This window comes from Electrophorus electricus, chromosome 16 (genome assembly GCF_013358815.1).
Source record: "Electrophorus electricus isolate fEleEle1 chromosome 16, fEleEle1.pri, whole genome shotgun sequence".
Lineage (NCBI taxonomy): Eukaryota > Metazoa > Chordata > Actinopteri > Gymnotiformes > Gymnotidae > Electrophorus > Electrophorus electricus.
This window is the reverse complement of record NC_049550.1, coordinates 2,220,713-2,240,541: the sequence shown is the minus strand read 5'-3', so window position 1 is coordinate 2,240,541 and position 19,829 is coordinate 2,220,713. Positions and strand designations below refer to the sequence as shown.

At 37.3% G+C, this 19,829-nt stretch overlaps 2 protein-coding genes across 2 annotated transcripts; one reads left to right on the top strand and one right to left on the bottom strand.

The window, feature by feature from the left end:
* Positions 1–2,042: 2,042 nt before the first annotated feature.
* LOC118242705 lies at positions 2,043–3,733 on the top strand. The gene has a single exon (XM_035534920.1). It carries the CDS (start codon positions 2,102–2,104, stop codon positions 3,398–3,400), a length of 1,299 nt encoding a protein of 432 aa, XP_035390813.1. The 5' UTR covers positions 2,043–2,101; the 3' UTR covers positions 3,401–3,733.
* A 10,307-nt stretch (positions 3,734–14,040) lies between these two features.
* LOC118242703 (NLR family CARD domain-containing protein 3-like) lies at positions 14,041–19,776 on the bottom strand. The gene is given in 3 exon segments (XM_035534918.1): positions 14,041–15,984; positions 15,986–16,193; positions 19,691–19,776. Coding segments are annotated over 3 exon segments (2,211 nt in total). The 5' UTR covers positions 19,750–19,776.
* Positions 19,777–19,829: the final 53 nt, after the last annotated feature.

Genomic DNA, 19,829 nt, shown 5'->3' with positions numbered 1-19,829 from the left:
AAAAAAAGGAATATGAAGAGCAGAAATGGAGAGATTGAGGTAGAGAGTTTCATAATTTTGGACCATTACACTAATAGATCTGCCTCCTCTTTCTAAACTTGTGTATAGAGAGGAAACCTACATCAGAAGACTGAAGTGTATGAGTGGGGCAGTATGAGTGTTCAGCTAGGTGGGGAGTTGCAAGACCGTGCAGGGCTTTGAATGTAAGGAAGAGGAGTTTATACTGAATGCGTTCAGGGATGGAGAGCCAGTGCAACTGATGTAAATAAGTCATGATGTGAGCTGATTTCTAACATGTAGGAGAATTCTCACGGCTGAATTTTGAACATATTGAAGTGGGCAAATGGTTCTGTTAGGGATGCAAATGAAGAGAGAATTGCAGTAATCTAGACAGGAGGTGATGAAAACATGAACTAGATTCTCAGCATCTTGTTAGGTGAGCATGGGTCTAAGTCTAGTGATAATGCAGAGATGAAAAAATAATTTTTAACCAGTGACTTTATGTGGGGTTTGAAAGAAAGTGAGGACTTAAAAAGTACTAATAATCTACATATCTAATAAACTTAAAACTGTCATTGGCTGCTCAAAGTAAATAGCTAATCAGAAATCAAAAACATTTTTGGGAGAAGGAGGCACAGAAGAAGAAAAAAAACTATTCAAGAAGCAGAAGAAAGAAACGAGGCCCAAGATGAATCCCTAGAGACTCTAGACAAATTACCAGCCTCCTCTTTTGCCAGAACAAAGCCTGGAAACAGCAGAGCTGGTGTGTTACATTTAAGTAGTCAGGTGAACAGGAGTTCATTTATCCTGATTACTGTGGAATGGCCCTATGTCTTCTTCTGGTGGTCAGGAGGCCTAGGCAGCATAGTGACTTGGTAGTCAATTAAATTTGAATTAATGTTAAATTGGATTTTGTACCTCCTCCGGTAGTTTCCTATGTGAATGAAATTTTATTTAATGTGAAAATGGATTCCATAGATCCTCCCATGTCATGGTATTTTTAAATCCTTATAATTTTGAGGGGATTGCTGCTATTGAAGTAACTGGGAAAATGAAGGAGACACATTCCAGGATTTCTTTTTTAAACTGTGCTATAAATTCCTCCATACAGTTCCCCCAATAATGCATAATGTCATTTTTTGTCACAATGTACACCTTAATTATGTTATTATCTGAAATTTTCTTGAAGCCAGGAGCAAAGTGTGAGTTGATGAATAAAAAAGTTTATTTTGCCAATACACAAAAGAGCCAGTGCTTTTAGTAGCATAGCTGAGCAAGAGATTCGAGCAGTCTTGCAAAGTCTAGCTTGGTTGTAGGGACTGGCAATGCAAAGTACTGGACTCCAGCACCTGTAAACCTGGATTCAATAAGTGAGAGCAAATGAGAAGAAAGTGTGCAATAATCAATGAACTCGTGATTGCGAATGGGGAAGTGGAATTGGGCTGACTGTTGTGAGAGTTCTGACTGGGAACCAGCTGTGGTTTGACATAGTCACCTATGTGCAAGCAAATTATACAGGTCCTCCAAAAGCTTTTTGTTTGGAAATCTTCACTGCACTAATTTACTATATTATATATATATATATATATATATATATATATATATATATATATATATATATATATATATATATATATATATATATATATATAGAGAGAGAGAGAGAGAGAGAGAGAGAGAGAGAGAGAGAGAGAGAGAGAGAGAGAGAAAGAAAGAGAAGTAGAGAGACAGAGAGAGAGAAATAGAGATATTCAAAATTGTATTAAAGTACACAAAGTTTCCAGAGAAACAAAACATGTTGGACAGTGGTCCTTCAACAGCTGTGAAAGCAAAGTGCTTCTGAAATAGTAGTAGGAGGAGCTGGTTTATATATGAAAAAGTAGATGTTTAAATTATAACATTCCATGAGGTTCTAAAGTTCCACGAGTGTAGATCAGTTATTTTTCTCTGTTTCCTAATTTCATTGCTACCAGAGCAACAACTGGCAATGCAAACAGCTGTGTATATTTTCAGAAAAGAAATCAAGACTACTTGTGCTAATGCAACTGCCTAATGTATTGTTGTTTTATTCTGCAGGTGTCAGATTGGGCAGTGGATTAAAATGGTAAAGGCAAATATCCAGATCTTTGTTTTACTTTTACCTTTTGTGATTCTAAGCTTTATCCTGATTCAAAAATTCAGTGGATATGTATTTACAGATACACCGAGTAGTTCTGAAACAAGTCGTATCACAAGCAATTCCATAACCTCCATTAAACACTCCAAACATTTAATCGTGTCTGCTTTCATCGATCACCGAATCAATAAGGCCATTCGAGTTATCAGTATAATCAGAAGGGACAGTTTGCAGCCTTTTTACTGCATCTACTGTAACGATGACAATAACTGCCAGACTGCTGAGGCTGAAGTCCAGATACATGTTGACCATTTTGGCTTTCCATTTGGCGCCTCAGATGTCCTGTGTCATGGCGCACACACTCAGAGTGCAACACGTGTAGCCATTTCAACCAGTGCAAAAATCTCAGAGATTCATAATGAAGATTTCTTGCCCATCAAGAATGAAAAGACCCATGAATCATTTATGTTCAATTTCACTGTCTGTATCTCCAGCCTTTTTGATAGCTACAATAATGTTCTGCAATTTGCCCAAACAGTGGAGATATACAAACTTCTAGGTGTTCAACATATAGTTATCTACAATACGAGCTGTGGACCTGACCTGGAGAAACTCTTACAGCATTATAAGAGGGAAGGAATTTTAGAGATTGTTCCATGGCCTATTGACCATTTCCTTAACCCATCTAAAGGATGGGACTTTATGTACCATGGTGGAGAAATCCAGTATTATGGCCAGTTGGTAACCCTCAATGAGTGCATCTATAGAAACATGTATCAGTCCAAATATGTTCTTCTGAATGACATTGATGAAATCATTATGCCTTATAAGCATGCTAACCTTCAATTGCTGATGGAGGAACTTCAACAGCAACACAAAGACATGGGTGTGTTTTTCATTGAGAGTCACTTTTTCCCCAAGACACAATTTGAAGAGAGTGGTCGATTCAGTCGGCCAGAATGGAGAAATATACCCGGTGTTAATATTATGGAACATATTTATAGAGAACCAGATAGAAAAGACTTAGACAACCCCAGAAAAATGATTATCAATCCAAGGACTGTAGTGCAAACATCAGTGCACTACGTACCCCAAAAATATGGAGATGTCTTTTTTGTGCCTTTTGATGTGTGTCGAATTGTTCATGTAAGATCACCACGACAAGGGACTCTTACCAAAGATCAACTGGTTGTTGATAAAAGGGTGTGGGACTTTGCCTCAGAACTCATATCAAACATTGATAAGACTCTACAGGCATCTGGTTTGATGGAAATTACAGATTGATATGATGTTCATTTTAGTGTTTCTTTTTTTTTTTCTGTGGCATTGCCTATGTCATAAATGTATGTAAATGTCTAGAATAAAAAAAAATATGTACAATTGTGTTACCAAAATTTATATATGGCCTATATTGTAAATGTTATTTGACTGTCCTTTTACACTTTATTATCAACTTTCTTAATGCCACAAGTAGATACTCCAACCTTAGAAGGCTGCTCCCCGAATTTGAATATATATTACACATTTTTTTTCAAAGGCTTTTGTGTAGTCATTGCTGTCTCCTGCATGTATTAGCAAAATTGTTACATCAGCAAAAATTCCTTATGTATCCAAAGCCAGACAATAATTTCATGCAGTTTCTTCAATACATTAGATTGTAACAGAGTACATTTCAGAGGTCTGTTGTTGTTCTTGTATTCAGAAAATAATGCATTCATATAGCTCCCATACATTATGATTACATTTATATCTTACCTTATTTAACATTTGGATTTCAATTTACATTTTGGACCACTTTATTTCAATAAGGGGACATTACAACCATGTGTAACTTGTTCATTACTCCAAAGTTTCATTGTGTTTATTTCTAAAAAGGTTTGCCAACACTCATTTGTTGAGGGGTATGCAAAATTAAGATTATCTAAATTTCAGTATTTCAAGAGAATCACAGGGATTGCTATATATGTACAAAAGGCCAAGAATATCTTATTTGAAGTTCAGATTAATAACTATTTTAATCATTAATTTACATTTTGTGACTATGCACTAGTATTTAGCAACAATACAATAAATTTAGGCATCTGTTTGACCAGTTGACCAGGCCAATTTGTGTTCAGCTCGGATCACTGCCAAACTGTCATTGTTCACATTTGACTGAAGGTGTGTTTTGATACATTTTAGCTTACTGAATGATCTTTGAAAAGATGCAACTAGCAATGGCATTGTCATAAACACTCTAATTTGGACCAGAGTTTCCTGTAGCAGATCATTTAACTTGTCAATTGTCTTTTGCTGCCCTTTAAACCAACAAATGACTCATGTATAACTGACGTTTTGTGCATATCTGTGTGTTCATACTGAATTGTGATGGTGGCCTGTTACTGTTTTGAAATATCAAGTATGCAGTCAAAATTTTGCTAACGATGTACAGTCATGTCCAAAAGTTGAGACTAGCACAAATTTTGCTTTTCACAAAGTTTGCTGGCTCAGTTTCAATGGTGGCAATTTGCATTATCTCTAGAGTGTGAAGAGTGATCAGATGAATTGCAATTAACTGAAAAGTCAGTCATTCTTGGCCATGAAAATCAACTTCATCACAAAAATTACTCCATTCCAGCCACTGCATTTCAGCCCTTTTGCTGAATGCTTGCTCAAATGTTTGCTTAAGAACACTGCCATGAACAAGGAATGGTATCAAAACATCCTCCAAGAGCAATTTCTCCCAACGATCCAGGAGTAATTTGGTGACAAACAATTATTATTATTATTTTTTTTTCCCAGTATGACGGAGCACCATGTCTCAGATCTCAATCCCCAGATCTCAATCCCATTGAGAACCTGTGGTCAATCCTCAAAAAGAGGGTGGGCAAACAAAAACACAGAAACTGCTATCAACTCCAAGCAATGATTAGGAAAGAATTAGTTGCCATCAGTAAAGATTTTACCCAGAAGCTGATATCCAGCATGCCAAGGTGAATTGCAGAAGTCTTAAAAAAAGAAGGGTCAACACTGTAAATATTAAGTCTTTGCTTAAACTAGATGTATTTGTCAATAAAAATTTTATCTATATCATATAAATATCGGACAAAACAACTGAGGCAGTAAACTTTGTGAAAACCAAAAGGGTGTGTGTGTGTGTGTGTGTGTGTGTGTGTGCGCGCTGCTGGGTGTAGCCTAGAGTGTGACACTTATATGCTAATGGCTGAATTTTAAAACCACTTATTTATATAATAAACATCGAGATATTTCTACTCAGAAGTGAAATATGGCCTGACATATCTACTAAGTAGTCTGAAAAATTGAGTCTTGAAAAATATTGAATTTTGAATCCTGCTGATACAAGATGTCCACAATATAAAATAAGGTTTGTCTGACATTTCCCTGCACAACACAAGATATTCTATCTCACTCGCACTGAGGTACCAGAAGACACAGCCCAAAACCCAAACCCTGCATAGAGGGGCTCAGTGAATGTGGAGTGGAATGTATATAAGTGGGTCAATGTATGTGTGTCCAAGGAGACATTGTAAAAGGACAGTGCCTGACGGCCAGTCCAGATACACTCCTACTCTGTTGGACCTGGAGGTAAGGACAGGTAAGAAAGTGTGATTCTTATTATGCCTGGCAATGTAACGCTCATTAGAGCAGATGAGACACCAGGACTTGTCATTGTATCCAAATCACAGTCAGTACTGCCTCCTTTTGAGCTGATTCCTTTATATGCCACTGCTACAACAGACTCTCCACTCCCCCTCCACTCTGCTTCCCAGTAACAGCGTCCAGACACAGTCTCTCTACACAGCACCTGCTCACAGCCATCAAATCTCTCTGAATGATTAGGATATGACTGCTGCTCCTCCATCCATGTCCGTGTTATCTTTTGTTTGGTTCCTACATGCTCTCTCTTGGTATTCTAGTTTATGTTGCCTTCTTTGTCGATATTGCCTTGCCGGTTAATGTTCATTAAGTTGATTCTGATCTCCTGTCCGCTGTACATTATTTCTGTGTACTCTCCTAAGTTTCTTTCCTGATCTATAATCCCATGCTGTAGTCTAGTCTCTTTCCTTGTCGCTTTGCTCCCTTTAGGTTTCTTTCTCCTTCCTTTTTGTTAACCCTGTTTGTTTATGCTTCCTTGTTATCCCGTAGGTTCCCCTTCAATATGTTTCTGTTATTAAACTAGTCCATTTCTTTACATTGACCTGTTTATCATTCTCGATATGTCTTCCCCTGTTTTGGATTCTGCTCATTCTCAAGTCCAAGTCGCTGGTACTTTGCATGTGTGTTCGCCCCCCACCTCACTCCCATTACACTTTAGATTTTGGTCATTAATGCTGGCATAAGCTTCAGTACGAAGCTCCTGAGAAGAACTGTGCTAAAGTATTCATTTTACAATAATTTAACATTTGTAGCAGCATGAACACTTCAATAAACTGGCAATTAATTATTTTAAGAGTGTTCAGTGCACCACCCTCATCCTTGTAATGCTGGGAGGCTTGGCAGGATGCAAAGACAATCTCATCTAACAGCACAGCTACACTGATGCTCACTCAGACTGTGTTATCTTGTATCTATTATTGTACAATAAATCAGACAATTCACTGACCAGCCAAAAGCCAAACCCAAATTTAAGCATATCATTGACACTACATAAAGTAACCTAAATAGACTAGTATCAATTTGAATATACCCTCTTATACATTTATACGGACACCACTATAGTTTCACATACTTAAGTGTGTCCAGTTTGCAGAGTGGATCTTCCAGTCTAGCAGAGAGCAGCTTCATTCCTGAGTCTCCTGGGTGGTTATAGGTCAGAACCAGTTCTTTTAGATGTGAGGGGTTTAAGCTCAGGGCTGAAGCCAGAGAAGAACAGCCTTCCCCTGTGACCAAACAACCAGACAATCTGCAAAAAAGGAGAGGAAAACAAATAGAGACAAATCCAGTGACATAATTCACATGCTTCTCAGGCTGTACTGTCTAACTGCAAACATTTTTTGTTATAAAATTAAATAAAATGTTAAAATTAATAAACTTTTTTTTTCAACACTTATTTGTGTGTAACCTTAAAAACCAAGTCTAACCAAATATGGGTATTTTTGTTGTTATTTCCATGTTATGTAGTTTAAAAGGCATAATGTATTTATATAGTTTTGTAGGACACCATGTTCTGAGAAAAAAAGGCTTATGAGGTTGAACATATATCATGTGTCATCATAACACACTGTATGCTTAGTTGATACTTCCAGTCTTCCCACAGAATCAGTTAAACTTTATGATTTGGACTACAGCCGTCATATTATCACTAAGTCTTTTTTGAAGTGGAGCACTTGGTGAACTCTTCCAGAAATGTATCCCTCCCTGCCCACATACTGGGCACCTCATCACTGGTGTGCAGGTTACCCTATGTTTTACAAATCAAGCTTCGCTCAAGAGTTAGAACTTAAGTGCAGAGCAGAGACAGAGAATGAACAGAAATGTAAAAAAATAAATAAAAATAAGTAATAACCTAGAATATATCAGATAGAACAAAACCAGCTGAACTTAACCTACAGCCATGTCATTCTGCCATTTACACGTGGTGCCATTTTATTTTCTTGGTTCTTGTATGGAGAACCAAAAGTAGCAAATCTCCACCTCCTTTAACATCATGCATGTACATTTACATGAGTATGCACAAACCTTGTTTTCCTCTTTCTCACAACACACACACAATCTAATTTACACTATAAATAAACAGATTGTTGATTCTATTGGTTTTGACTTTGAGTAGCTTGTGTGTTATTAAATGTATAATTTATTTCCACCAAGTTGTCCACTAATGCAACAAGCTCATTGTTCCTATAGTTATTATTATATAGATTTTTGTAGTCAACAGTGTTGAAAATGGAAAACACTGTAAAATGTTGTCTGGCTAGCCTTTCACTGAAATACTCCCTCACTGTTCATTTGTCTTTTTTTCCTGGCAGCAAGAAATATGATGAATGTCAAGTTGGATTAATGCAAATTGATTAATTTTGCCACATTTGAGATATTGATCCGATTTTATGACCACATATGAAAGTGGCCCTAATTGGAAATGAACATAACAGAATAACTCTGGCTTTTGCTGTTTGTGCTGCTGTTCAAATTACAATTGTGCATCACATATAGAGTAAAAGATCAGATTTGACCCACATTTACCTGATGTGTGAATGTGGCCAAAAGTAAAGCACACTTATTTAATCCTTCAGAAATGAAATAATGTATGTTACTTTCTTTAGTTAAAAATTAAGGATTGTGATCAATATGATTTGACTGACAAATTAAGACTGATTTATTAATGAGATTAATAATTATGAGACATACAGTGGTGTGAAAAAGTATTTTCCCCCTTCCTGATATCTTATTTTTTTGCATGTTTATCACACTTAAATGTTTCAGAACATCAAACAAATTTAAATATTAGACAAAGATAACACAAGTAAACACATAATGCAGTTTTTAAATGAAGGTTTTTATTATTAAATGGAAAAAAAATCCAAACCTACATGGCACTTTGTGAATGACACACCCAGGCCTGATTACTACCACACCTGTTCTCAATCAAGAAATCACTTAAATAGCATTTGGCTGACAAGGAGAAATAGACCAAAAGATCCTCAAAAGCTAGACTGCATGCTGTGATCCAAAGAAATTCAGGAACAAATGAGATGCAAAGTAATTGAGATGTATCAGTTTGGAAAAGGTTATAAAACCATTTCTAAAGCTTTGGGACTCTAGCGAACCACAGTGAAAGCCATTATCCACAAATGGCAAAAACAGGTAACAGTGGTGAACCTTCCCAGGAGTGGCCGGCCGACCAAAATTACCCCAAGAGCACAGTGATGACACATCCAAGAGGTCACAAAAGACCCCACAACAGCATCCAAAGAAATCCAGGCCTCACCTGCTTCAGTTAAGGTCAGTGTTCATGACTCCATGAAAAAGAGACTGGGCAAAAATGGCCTGCATAGCAGAGTTCCAAGACAAAAAACACTGATGAGCAAAAAAGAACATAAAGGCCCATCTCAGTTTTGCCAGAAATATCTTGATGATCCCCAAGACTTTTGGGAAAACACTTTGTAGACTGACAAAGCTGTTGTCAGCTGTGTTCTACTTCAGGACCTGGAAGACTTGCTGTGGTGAATGGAACCATGAATTCTTGCTGCCTACCAAAAAATCCTGAAGGAGAATGTTCTGGCCATCTCTTCGTCAGCTCAAGCTGAAGCGCACTTAAGTTCTGAAGCAGGACAATGATCCAAAACACACCAGCAAGTCGACCTCTGAATGGCTTAAGAAAAACAAAATGAAGACTTTGCAGTGGCCTAGACAAAGTCCTGACTTAAATCTGATTGAGATGCTGTGGCATGACCTTAAAAAGGCAGTTCCATGCTTGAAACCCTCCAATGTGGCTGAAATTACAACAATTCTGCAAAGATGAGTGGGCCAAAATTCCTCCACATTTCTTTTACATGCTATAAAAGACTCATTGCTAGTTATCGCAAACAATTGCAGTTGTTGCTGCTAAGGGTGTCCCAACCAGTTATTAGGTTTAGGGGGCAATCACTTTTTCACACAGGGCCATGTAGGTTTGGATTTTTTTCCACCTTAATAATAACCTTCATTTAAAAACTGCATTTTGTGTTTACTTGTGTTATCTTTGTCTAATATTTAAATTTGTTTTATGATCTGAAACATTTAACTGTGACAAACATGCAAAAAAATAAGATATCAGGAAGGGGGCAAACACTTTTTACACCACTGTACTGTTACTTTTATGTGGTGTGAAGGGGGAAAAAAACATTCTATATTTATACTTTTATATAGATTTTATATTTATACTTAATATTTACATTTTTAGCTCACCTGAGTATCTCCAGTTTACAATGTGAACTCTTCAGTCCAGCAGAGAGCAGTGTCACTCCTGAATCATGCAGATCATTGTTAGTAAGGTCCAGTGCTCTCAAGATTGAGTTTGTCAGTTGCAAAGCTGATCCCAAATTTTCACAAGTCTTTTCCCCAAGATTACAGATAGGTAGCCTACAAAGGCAGATCAATATGACAGATTTTACAATATATTTAATGACTCAGAATTATAATTTTGCCAGATGGTAAACAAAGGTGGTAAAATGACCTTAAGGACTGTATATTTATTTTAGTCCAAAGTGATTTGTACAGTAACTGTTGACCAAAATTGGTATGAAAGAGTGATATGTGAAAGCTTTATTACCAATTCATTAATAAATAAGCAAATATCAGACTTTTTCTGTGCAGCCGTAAAAATAACATTCCAAACAGAACACTCGTATGGCAGATGAACACTTGAAATATATGAAATAAGACAAAGTATCAAAGAACAAAACAAAGCCAGTAAGTAATAAAAAAACATACAAATGAGGAAGGCTTATTAAGAAGGAGTAAGTATGTAACACATAATCTGTTTAGTACAATAGGGAAAAACATCTATTTAATGTATTAGGCTGAAAACTAAAGTCAAAAGGTCAAGAGTCGGTGTTTGTGTATCACTACTGAATGCTAGTGGTGCCTTTTATTTCTCTTTGTACAACCTACTTAACTGACTGCACAATTAAAGTAAGAGGGAATGCACTGTTGCCTAAAGAGAACAAAATACATTTTTTTAAAAAACAGAGTGACTACAAAACTACAAATTTATGATTTGCTTATAATGGTCATTTATTTTACTTTCTGATAGTATGGGAATGGAGTGTTCAACAGTATGGAATTGATGGGAGTGTTTGTATGGTAACAGTGAGAAAGAAACACACCACCCCAAATCTGATCATTCACTGTCCAGACATGGAACCATCCAGGCATCTGGAGCTTTAAAAATAAATACTACCCCTCTCCAGCTTTTCAACACATTCATCTGTGTATATTTAACCCCAGGATGACAGAGAAATGAATGACCAACATTTCCCATTTAAAAATGCATTTGGAGACCAAACAAATGTCTCCATCTTGTGGATGTTTCAGAGAACAACCACCCAGCCATTCTATCACATAACTTTTGTTTTTGTTTTTTTTCATGGGACACATTTTACGCAGCCTTGAACGGTATAGCTTGTTTACACTATTTTAATGCCCCAGACTGAACATACATTAAAACACAATACAAAAAGAGGTCCAAAGCCTGGAGGACTGTTACAATACAGCCCCTCCCTCCTCCTCAAACATCTGTGTGTGTGTTTGTTAGTCTGTAGTGTCACGCTGTCTCTTGTCACCCACCTGATCTGATCCTTGTGTGTAATTGTCGAGTGTGTGTCTCTTGTGTCGTCATATGTTTGTTGGTATTTGATGTAATATAGTATGTGTGGTGAGTGTAGGTGTTTTGTGTTAAATAAAACATTTGTCTCAATGTGCCTCATCCCCAGATACTGCTTAAGCCTCGTTCCGTAACAGGACTATTAGAGCTGGGGCCTAATTTAAGCAGTAGGTCTACTGTCTAGACATGGGCCTAAATTTAACTTTAAAATAAAATAATAAAAAAAAACAACAACTCATAATCAGGATCATAAATAATCACAGGAGAAAAGTGATGGTCAAGCAGACAAGGTTTTTTTCAAGAAAACGGGGGTAATCAGAGGTGAGAAGGTGCTTACTGGCAGGCTTGGACCTAAACATCTGTAAAGCTGCTTGTGCCTGTTGTAAAAAGCACTATATAAATGCATTTTGATTGATTGATTGTTTACTTTTGGTAATACTATCATTTTGATAGAAGATATTCTGTCAATGAGGGTTGGCAGTTATCATTTTTAGATGTGAGTATGGATTAAAATTAAGATTAGGCAACTATGAAAGATATCTGGAGATTTTTATACTCAAATATGTGATGTGCTGAGTGCTTAGAGGCATGAACTCATGTTGAGTGATTTGGTCCAGTTCATATATTTGGAGATTTTGGAATGTATTTCTATAGTTTGGATAGTTTGATGAGAGATGATTTTGCAGGAACAGTAATATATCATCTGCATATAAACTGATTATATGTTCTGCGTTATGGGTCTAAACACCTTTGACATTTGTAGTTTGTTATATAACTGCTGCTAATGCTTCCAAAATAATGAGAACAGAAAGGATGACAGTTCAGATATTGAGTGAGCAGCCACTTTGATATTATTAGCTTCTACTGCATGTAGTCATGTCCATGATTAGGTTTATATTTATTGTTAACACACTTTAATCATACATTTTATAAACACAATCCCCATCAGTGGGGAATGAATGCATTTATAAATCTCAAACTTTGCCTAAGTAATGTGCTAAGACACTTGTGGTGCGACAATTTAACTTTAGTTAATTTTTATAACCCATAAGCTCTGCAGTGTAAACAAGCAAGTTTAAAGTTGTGTTAAATTACATTAAGTAAAACTGTAAAATCATTTCAGCTCATAGCTTCATCCCATTCCTAGTAGGTTCTACTGATATCTATTGCTTATCTTAAAGTTTGGTTAGCTATTTTAATCCTTCTAGAGTAGCCCTGCATTGGGGATTTTATTGTCTCCTGCTCACCTATTTTATAATGACCATTCATTTCAGGTGTTAAATTATACTTTGAAGAAACACAATCAGTGCCAGAATCCAAGAAGGATAACATATTTATCTAATAATAGCAAATCTGCTTATGAAAACAAATGTCTTTATCATGCCCTTGCTATCATTATTTCCCTTGGGGAAAATCATAACCATCTTAAGGGCCACTCCATTACTTTAACAGCAACTTCAATAGCAGAATTTGCCCCAAAGTCAATGCTTAATTTCTATATTGAGACCCAGGGATATTCATAAAAATATCACGGCCTTGCCTTCACACATTACAATTAACTTGTTTTAATTCAGGTATTAAATGATAGAAGGCTTACCTGAGTATCTCCAGTTTACAGTGGCAACTCTTAAGTCCAGAACAGAGCAGCTCCAATTCTGAATCTTTTAGGTTATTGTTACTCAGTTGCAGTTCTCGCAGGGGGTAGTTTGGAGACATCAAAGTATAGGAGAGAGTTTCAATGCAGTCTGTGGTGAGATTACAGCCATCTAGTCTGCAAAGGCAGTGAAAATTAAGTGCAGAGTACAGTTAAAACAGGCTGATGGAAACAAGTAACACAGAAATTGCTTGGATAAGCTGAAGAGGAAACCACATAAATATGTATAAACAAACAAGCAGTAGAAATTTTGATAAATCACAAAACTGTTAAGCACTTAAAACCAATGTTATGATTGGCCCCCCAGGGGGTGGTAAAAGGATGACAGTGTATAAGAAAAGTCAAATTTCTTCTTCCTCACCTATTATTTACCCATAATAATGCTGTACTGTCAACACTGCATATTATAAAAATATGGTTTCTCCTATAGCTATAGCTCTGTCCTCTACTTCTTTTTGGTTTTGGACTACTTTCTTAAACATTTCACATTGTGAAACAAGAAACTAAATGGGAAACATTAGTATGAATATTTTTTTTTTCTTTCTTTTTTTTTTCCCCCCAAGAGTGTGTCCAACTGCATATTGACTATAGAATTATATATATTACATACTGGTTATTATAAAACATGATAATAACTAATGTCATGTATAACAATACACTTGTTTTTGAAACATTTACTTTATTGTATGTAAAGGAAAAACATTTAATTTTAGTATGAAATTTGCATTTGGTCCACAGACATATTTTAAGTATTGTATACAGCATACATTCATCCAGTCATATTCCAAATCAATCTAATTCTGGGTCATGGGGTGTGGAGCCTATTCTGATAGCACAAGATGGGAACTAACCCTGGGCAGTGTGCCAGACCATCACAAGGCATGACGAACTAACTTAAATGTGGCCAGTGTTCACATTTATCCTATTTTTAAAAAAATATTCATGACATTATACTCTTTCACATAACACTCACAGAGCTTTTCTGCAGTTGTACACAGCTGGTATCAGTCTCCTGTAACCCTCCTCTGATGTATTGAATTTCTTCAGGTCCACCTCATCCAGCACTTCCTCTGACATCTGCATTAAGAAAGCTATAGCTGAACACAGTCCAGGAGAGAGCTTGCTTTGGGATTCTTTATCTGATTGTAGATATTGCTGAATCTCCCTGGAGAGGGACTGGTCATGTATTTCAGTCAGACAGAGGAAGAGATTGTTGGATTTCTCAGTAAGAATGCTTTCTGTTTTTACTTGTTTTTTGATGTACTGGACTGCCTTGTTGATGCTCTTTGAACTGTTCTGTGACTGTATCAGTAGGCCTTGTAGGAGTCTCTGATTGGTCTCCAGTGTGATGCCCAGCAGGAACCGGAGGAAAAGATCCAGGTGTCCATTTTGACTCTTCAAGGCTTTGTCCACTGCTCCTTCCAGCAGGTCCTCCAGTAGAACATTCTCAGACCGGTTTCTGTACCAGCCCCAATGCTGAGGCATAAAAAACTGCAGTGCCTCAATGTCCTTGTTCACACAGCATTGAAACACATAGAAAGTAGCCAGGAACTCCTGAAAGCTCAGATGCACAAAGCAGTAGACCTTCGTCTGGTAGAGCACAAATTCCGCTCTAAATATCTCAGTGCAAATCCCAGAGTACACAGAGGCCTCAGTGACATCAATGCCACACTCTCTTAGGTCTTCTTCATAGAATAGTACATTGCCCTTCATTAACTGCTTAAAAGCCAGTTCAGCTAGTTTCAGAATCAAAGTTCTACTGGATTCCAGAAGGGTTTTTAGATCTCTCTCGTTTTTCTCTTTGTACTTTGCATTCTTCGTGTGTAACTGAGTCCACATAAAGTGTATATACATCTCAGTCAGAGTTTTAGGGATTTCTGTATCATTATTTTTTTTAATGATTTTCTGAAGCACCGTGGCTGAGATCCAACAGAAGACCGGTATGTGGCACATGATGTGGAGGCTCTTTACTCTCTTAATGTGTGAGATGATTTTCTTGGCTTGGTCTTGATCACCGATTCTTTTCCCGAAGTACTCCTCCTTCTGTGCATCAGTGAATCCCTGAATTTCTGTCAAACAGTTTATGTACTGAGGAGGGATTTGACTGGTTCCTGCTGGTCGGGAGGTTATCCAGACGAGAGCAGAGGAAAGCAACTCTCCTTTGAAGAGGTTTGTGATCAACACATTCACTGATGATATCGTGGTAATGTCAAATACATTCTCACACTTTAGAAAGTTCAGTGGAATTGTGCTTTCGTCTAAACCATCAAAAACGAACACACATTTGTGTGCATCATATGTCCTTAAGGCAAGATCTTTGATCTCAGGATGGAAGTTACACAGAAGTGTATGAAGACTGTACTGCTCATCTTTAATCAAGTTCAGCTCCCTGAATGGAAGCACAAACATGAAATCTACATCCTGATTGGATTTTCCCTCAGCCCAATCAAGAATGAATTTCTGCACAGAGACAGTTTTCCCAATTCCTGCAATTCCTTTAGTCTGAACCGTTCTGAGCTTTGGCATTTCTGGTCCTTTATCTTCTTTTTCTTCTGTGTGTATGACACCTTCAGCCATCACAGCTCTAATGTTCTCTTCTTCCATTTCTTTTTTAGGATCTTGTACAGCTTTAAAGATGTCAGAGCAGTTGATTGGAATGTCTTGTAACAGTTGTTTCCTGAGTGTTTTCTCCATCTGTAAAACCTCATGTTCTTCATCCACACTTTCACTCTCTCCCTCTATGATGTAGAGCTGTGTGTAAATCTGGTTCAAGAGGGTTTTATTCTCTTGTGTATTGATTCCCTCAAATAAGCTCTCATACTTGTTCTTCATGCTGGTTTTGTGGGTGTGTAAGACTCTATGCAGTACATCATGCACTGGAGTGTGACAGTCGTGCTGCATGGCCTCTTCCATGTCCTTTGTGTGGGTGTAGAAGAGGACGGGTTCTAGATCTCTTTCTGCAATGTGGACAGCCAAACCCTCCTGATGAAGAAGACTGGTCCCAGTAGCTGCTGATACACTGTCTGCAGAACCTGTGTCCACAGCTGATGGAGACTGGATCTGTCAGAAGCTGCTCACACACTCCACACCTGGACTGATCTTGTAGTTCATCATCTTCCCTCCTGTTAATAGAAACAAAGAGGAAGAGTCAGGATGAAAGAGAGAGGATAAAATAAATACATGAATCAGACTGAAACACAAGGCATTTTAGTCATTATTTCATATATACATTGTGATACACTCTGACATTGCGTGTGTGTGTGTGTGTGTGTGTGTGTGTGTGTGTGTGTGTGTGTGTGTGTGTGTGTGTGTGTGTGTGTGTGTGTGTGTGTGTGTATGTGTGTGTGTGTGTGTGTGTGTGCGCGTGTGTCTGTTTTAGTATATACTGCACAGGACACAGCACTTAATAACATTTCCAGTTCTACAGGCAGCATATCTACTGCTCACTCAGGATCAGCGTTTATGCTCTGGGCTATGAATGACTACTAATCAGAATAGACATTTTTTTTTTAAAGGACACAGAATCTCTATACTCCTTTATGTTTTATGTTATTAACATGACTAATTCAATGTTTAAATCTTTTTTCCTGTAAACACGCTTTTTATAACCTCAGAGGGAAAAGCTTGGAGCTGTCACTTTTCATAGACATATAGCTGGGATCTGGAGATTCTGCTCTCTGGTTCCCCCATCTGGTGATATTAGATGGAAAATAATTCAGATGAAGTGCAGCATGAGGACTGAAAATAATACACTTGATAATAATACACACGTTAGGCGGTTCATCAGAGGAGGCAAGGGAGGATGTGCCCGGTCAAATGTCTGGTTTAAATAAGCAATCCAATCCGTCATGTGTTATCATGCCTATGTAGGAGTGTGGTGTGGTCAAGTATTGTCTACTGTGCGGAAACACAACCAATGAACCAGCGAATGATTAAAATGGGTCGAAAATGCTGTAACAGTTCTTACCCGGAGTGAGGAACAATTGCTTCAGAGTAACTGTGATGCACGGACTTAAGAGGGAGCACATATGTAGTAACGAGGACATTAGTGTGGGTACAATGAAAGGCTCGTTTATTTTATAGACTGACCATACCAAGCCAGCTCACATGGCAACTAATGTTCCATATATACATAAAGGAAACAGTATGAAGCACCATAACGGCATTACTGAAAATGCTGAGAAGGCTAGGGAAACAATACAGTGACAGCGTCCAGCTCTCTTTCCCAAATGAGCTCTCTCCCCTCTCTCACAAGAGATCGCCCAAAATACACGTGATCATAAAGACGAACTAGCGACCTCTTAAAGACAGCATACATGTTACACTTTCTAAAATCTAATTTTAGAAAATGTTTCCCTAATCCAGGGACATCAAGCATTTCCAAAATAATCATGCATTTTCCTATTATTTCACATAGATATTCAAAGTCTTTGGGAGGATTGTTTTAAATCTTTACTTTCCCAGCCTAATTTACAAAATGTTAGTTCTGGATCATCATTCAGCTCTTAAAAAGTCCAACAAGCTGCTAAAAATGCTACTGCTATTATAAGTACTCCATCCATAATGATAGGCAACCACATTAAGCATATTGCACCATATTAGAGTTACTGGATGAGCCTGTTGTGATATATACATTACTATCTGTTTGGTTAGGTAATAAAAATAACTCTGATTAAGCTAGTGTTCATCTGCAGGTCAGCCTCCCCAGGAATCTTCCTCATACTGATTCAGTACACATACACAAATTCATGTGACTATATTCAATTTCCTGTTTATGAAAACCTACCTAGGTTTTTGAAGGGCTAAGAGATCACCCCAGTGGAATGCCCTTAAGCCCTGTAGGCATGTTCTGAACAACTGTTTGCTTAATACTAATGATTTCAAAACTGAGGACCTACTATCCATAGCAGACATGTTTGTGTTCGTGTTTTTCCTCAGGTCAGTGCCAGCTCCAGTACTGAAATGATAAGGATTCTCCATGGAACCCTCCATGGCCCTCTTCTAAGAGATACACTGGAGATGTTACTCTGGATGTCTGAAGCCTGTTAACATGATGTTGAGATGTTTTATCTGAGCAAGGCCTTTAACCTTGAATTGTACTTGGTTACAATTGTACTTTGTTTTCTATAATAGTATCTGCTTTATTTCCAGTACAAGGCAAAACTGCTGTGCTTCAGTGTGTACAGAAAAAGACAAGCATTTGCAAATGTCAGCCTTAGCAGAAATTTAGTGGCTGATTGGGTGAGCGAGCTAGCCTCTGACTCTCTTGCAGGATGTTACTGAGCCTCTACATGTCTCAGCTGTCATGGCTACTCCCACCACCACCTGAGGTCCCCTCCTGTAGCCCACCACACCTCCACCATTGCCCTTAATGGACATTCTCTTGCAGGATAGGATGCACACCATCAGGACAAGACTAGCACCTCTAGAAAGATGGACTAGACATTATTTGCTTATTTTTTTCATTTTTTTATTTATATTTCTCATAAAAATGTTATTATTGTAGTGACCATTGTCGGTCAGAGGATGCCCACCCCCCTTTGAGTCTTGGTTCCTCTCAAGGTTTCTTCCTCATGCTCTAGGGAGGTTTTCCTTGCCACTCTCACCATTGGCTTGTTTACTGGGGGCTTAGACTTGGACAGTTGTAAAGCTGCTTTGGGACAACATCTGTTGTAAAAAGTGATATATAAATAAATGTTGATTGATTGATTGATCTAAAAGAGCAGCTCACTGAAAAGGGAAATGACTTTTTAGCTTATTTTCTTGCTTCTGATGAGAGCTCTGATACTACTGACACAGCTCAATTGTCAGTTTGCAACAAAGGAAAGATGCCGCATGTCCAGTTTAAGCAAATATGTACATATAAAAAAGATCTACATCCTGAAGATGTTTGAAGAGGTTTAACAGTTATAGCCTGTCTATGTAAACTGTTGTTTTATAAACATATAATTATTGAAATTAATATTTCAAGTATTCATGCAATATTTCAAGGATTACTTCATGCAGTTTTGGCATATTTTGAATAAACAATGAACAGTTCAGGTAAAATAGCAAAATGTTATTTAGAAGTGAAATTAAAACATGCATTCTTTAGCCCACAATTGTATTGAGATTTTTCAGTATGGTCTTTAAGTGGCTGAGTTTGACAACCCTGCTCTATGCTCTACAACATGACAGGACATGTAAAACAATGTTGAGAGGAAAGATATTTATTAAATCCATAATAAACATAAATGTCACATATACGATATCTCTGGACAGGTTTTATGACACTAAGGAATCTATTGGGTGTCAATAAAGATATCAGAACTAAAGTTACAAAACAACATGTAAGAATATGTGGAAAAGCACAAAAGACAGAAAAATCAAAGACACCTAAAGCAACCTTAAATTTGACCTAAAGTACAAAAAAAACTGTAGTCTCTATATAATATCAGCTTGTTTACAACAGTTAGTTCTGTTTAAAGCTAATATTAAAAATGGACATTACTGGCAAATAAATGACTTTTTCATTTATCCATATTTACTGTGAACTCATCATAACTATTTTCTCACTATGGTTATTGTTAGCTCACTTACAATTCATTATAGAAGAGACATGTGCATAACAAACACTGACCTTCTCTCCATGAATGCAGATCTATAGTTATAAAGATAACAGATAGCAGAACAGTGCATTCACCGCAGTGTGAAACAGGAAGCAGCCCATTTCTCATTCACATCTGACCCCACAGGAAACAGGCATCCATGTTTACTTC

What these genes read in the sequence shown, in the direction of transcription:
- LOC118242705 (XM_035534920.1), top strand. Translation starts at nt 2,102, where the DNA reads ATGGTAAAGGCAAATATCCAGATCTTTGTTTTACTTTTACCTTTTGTG.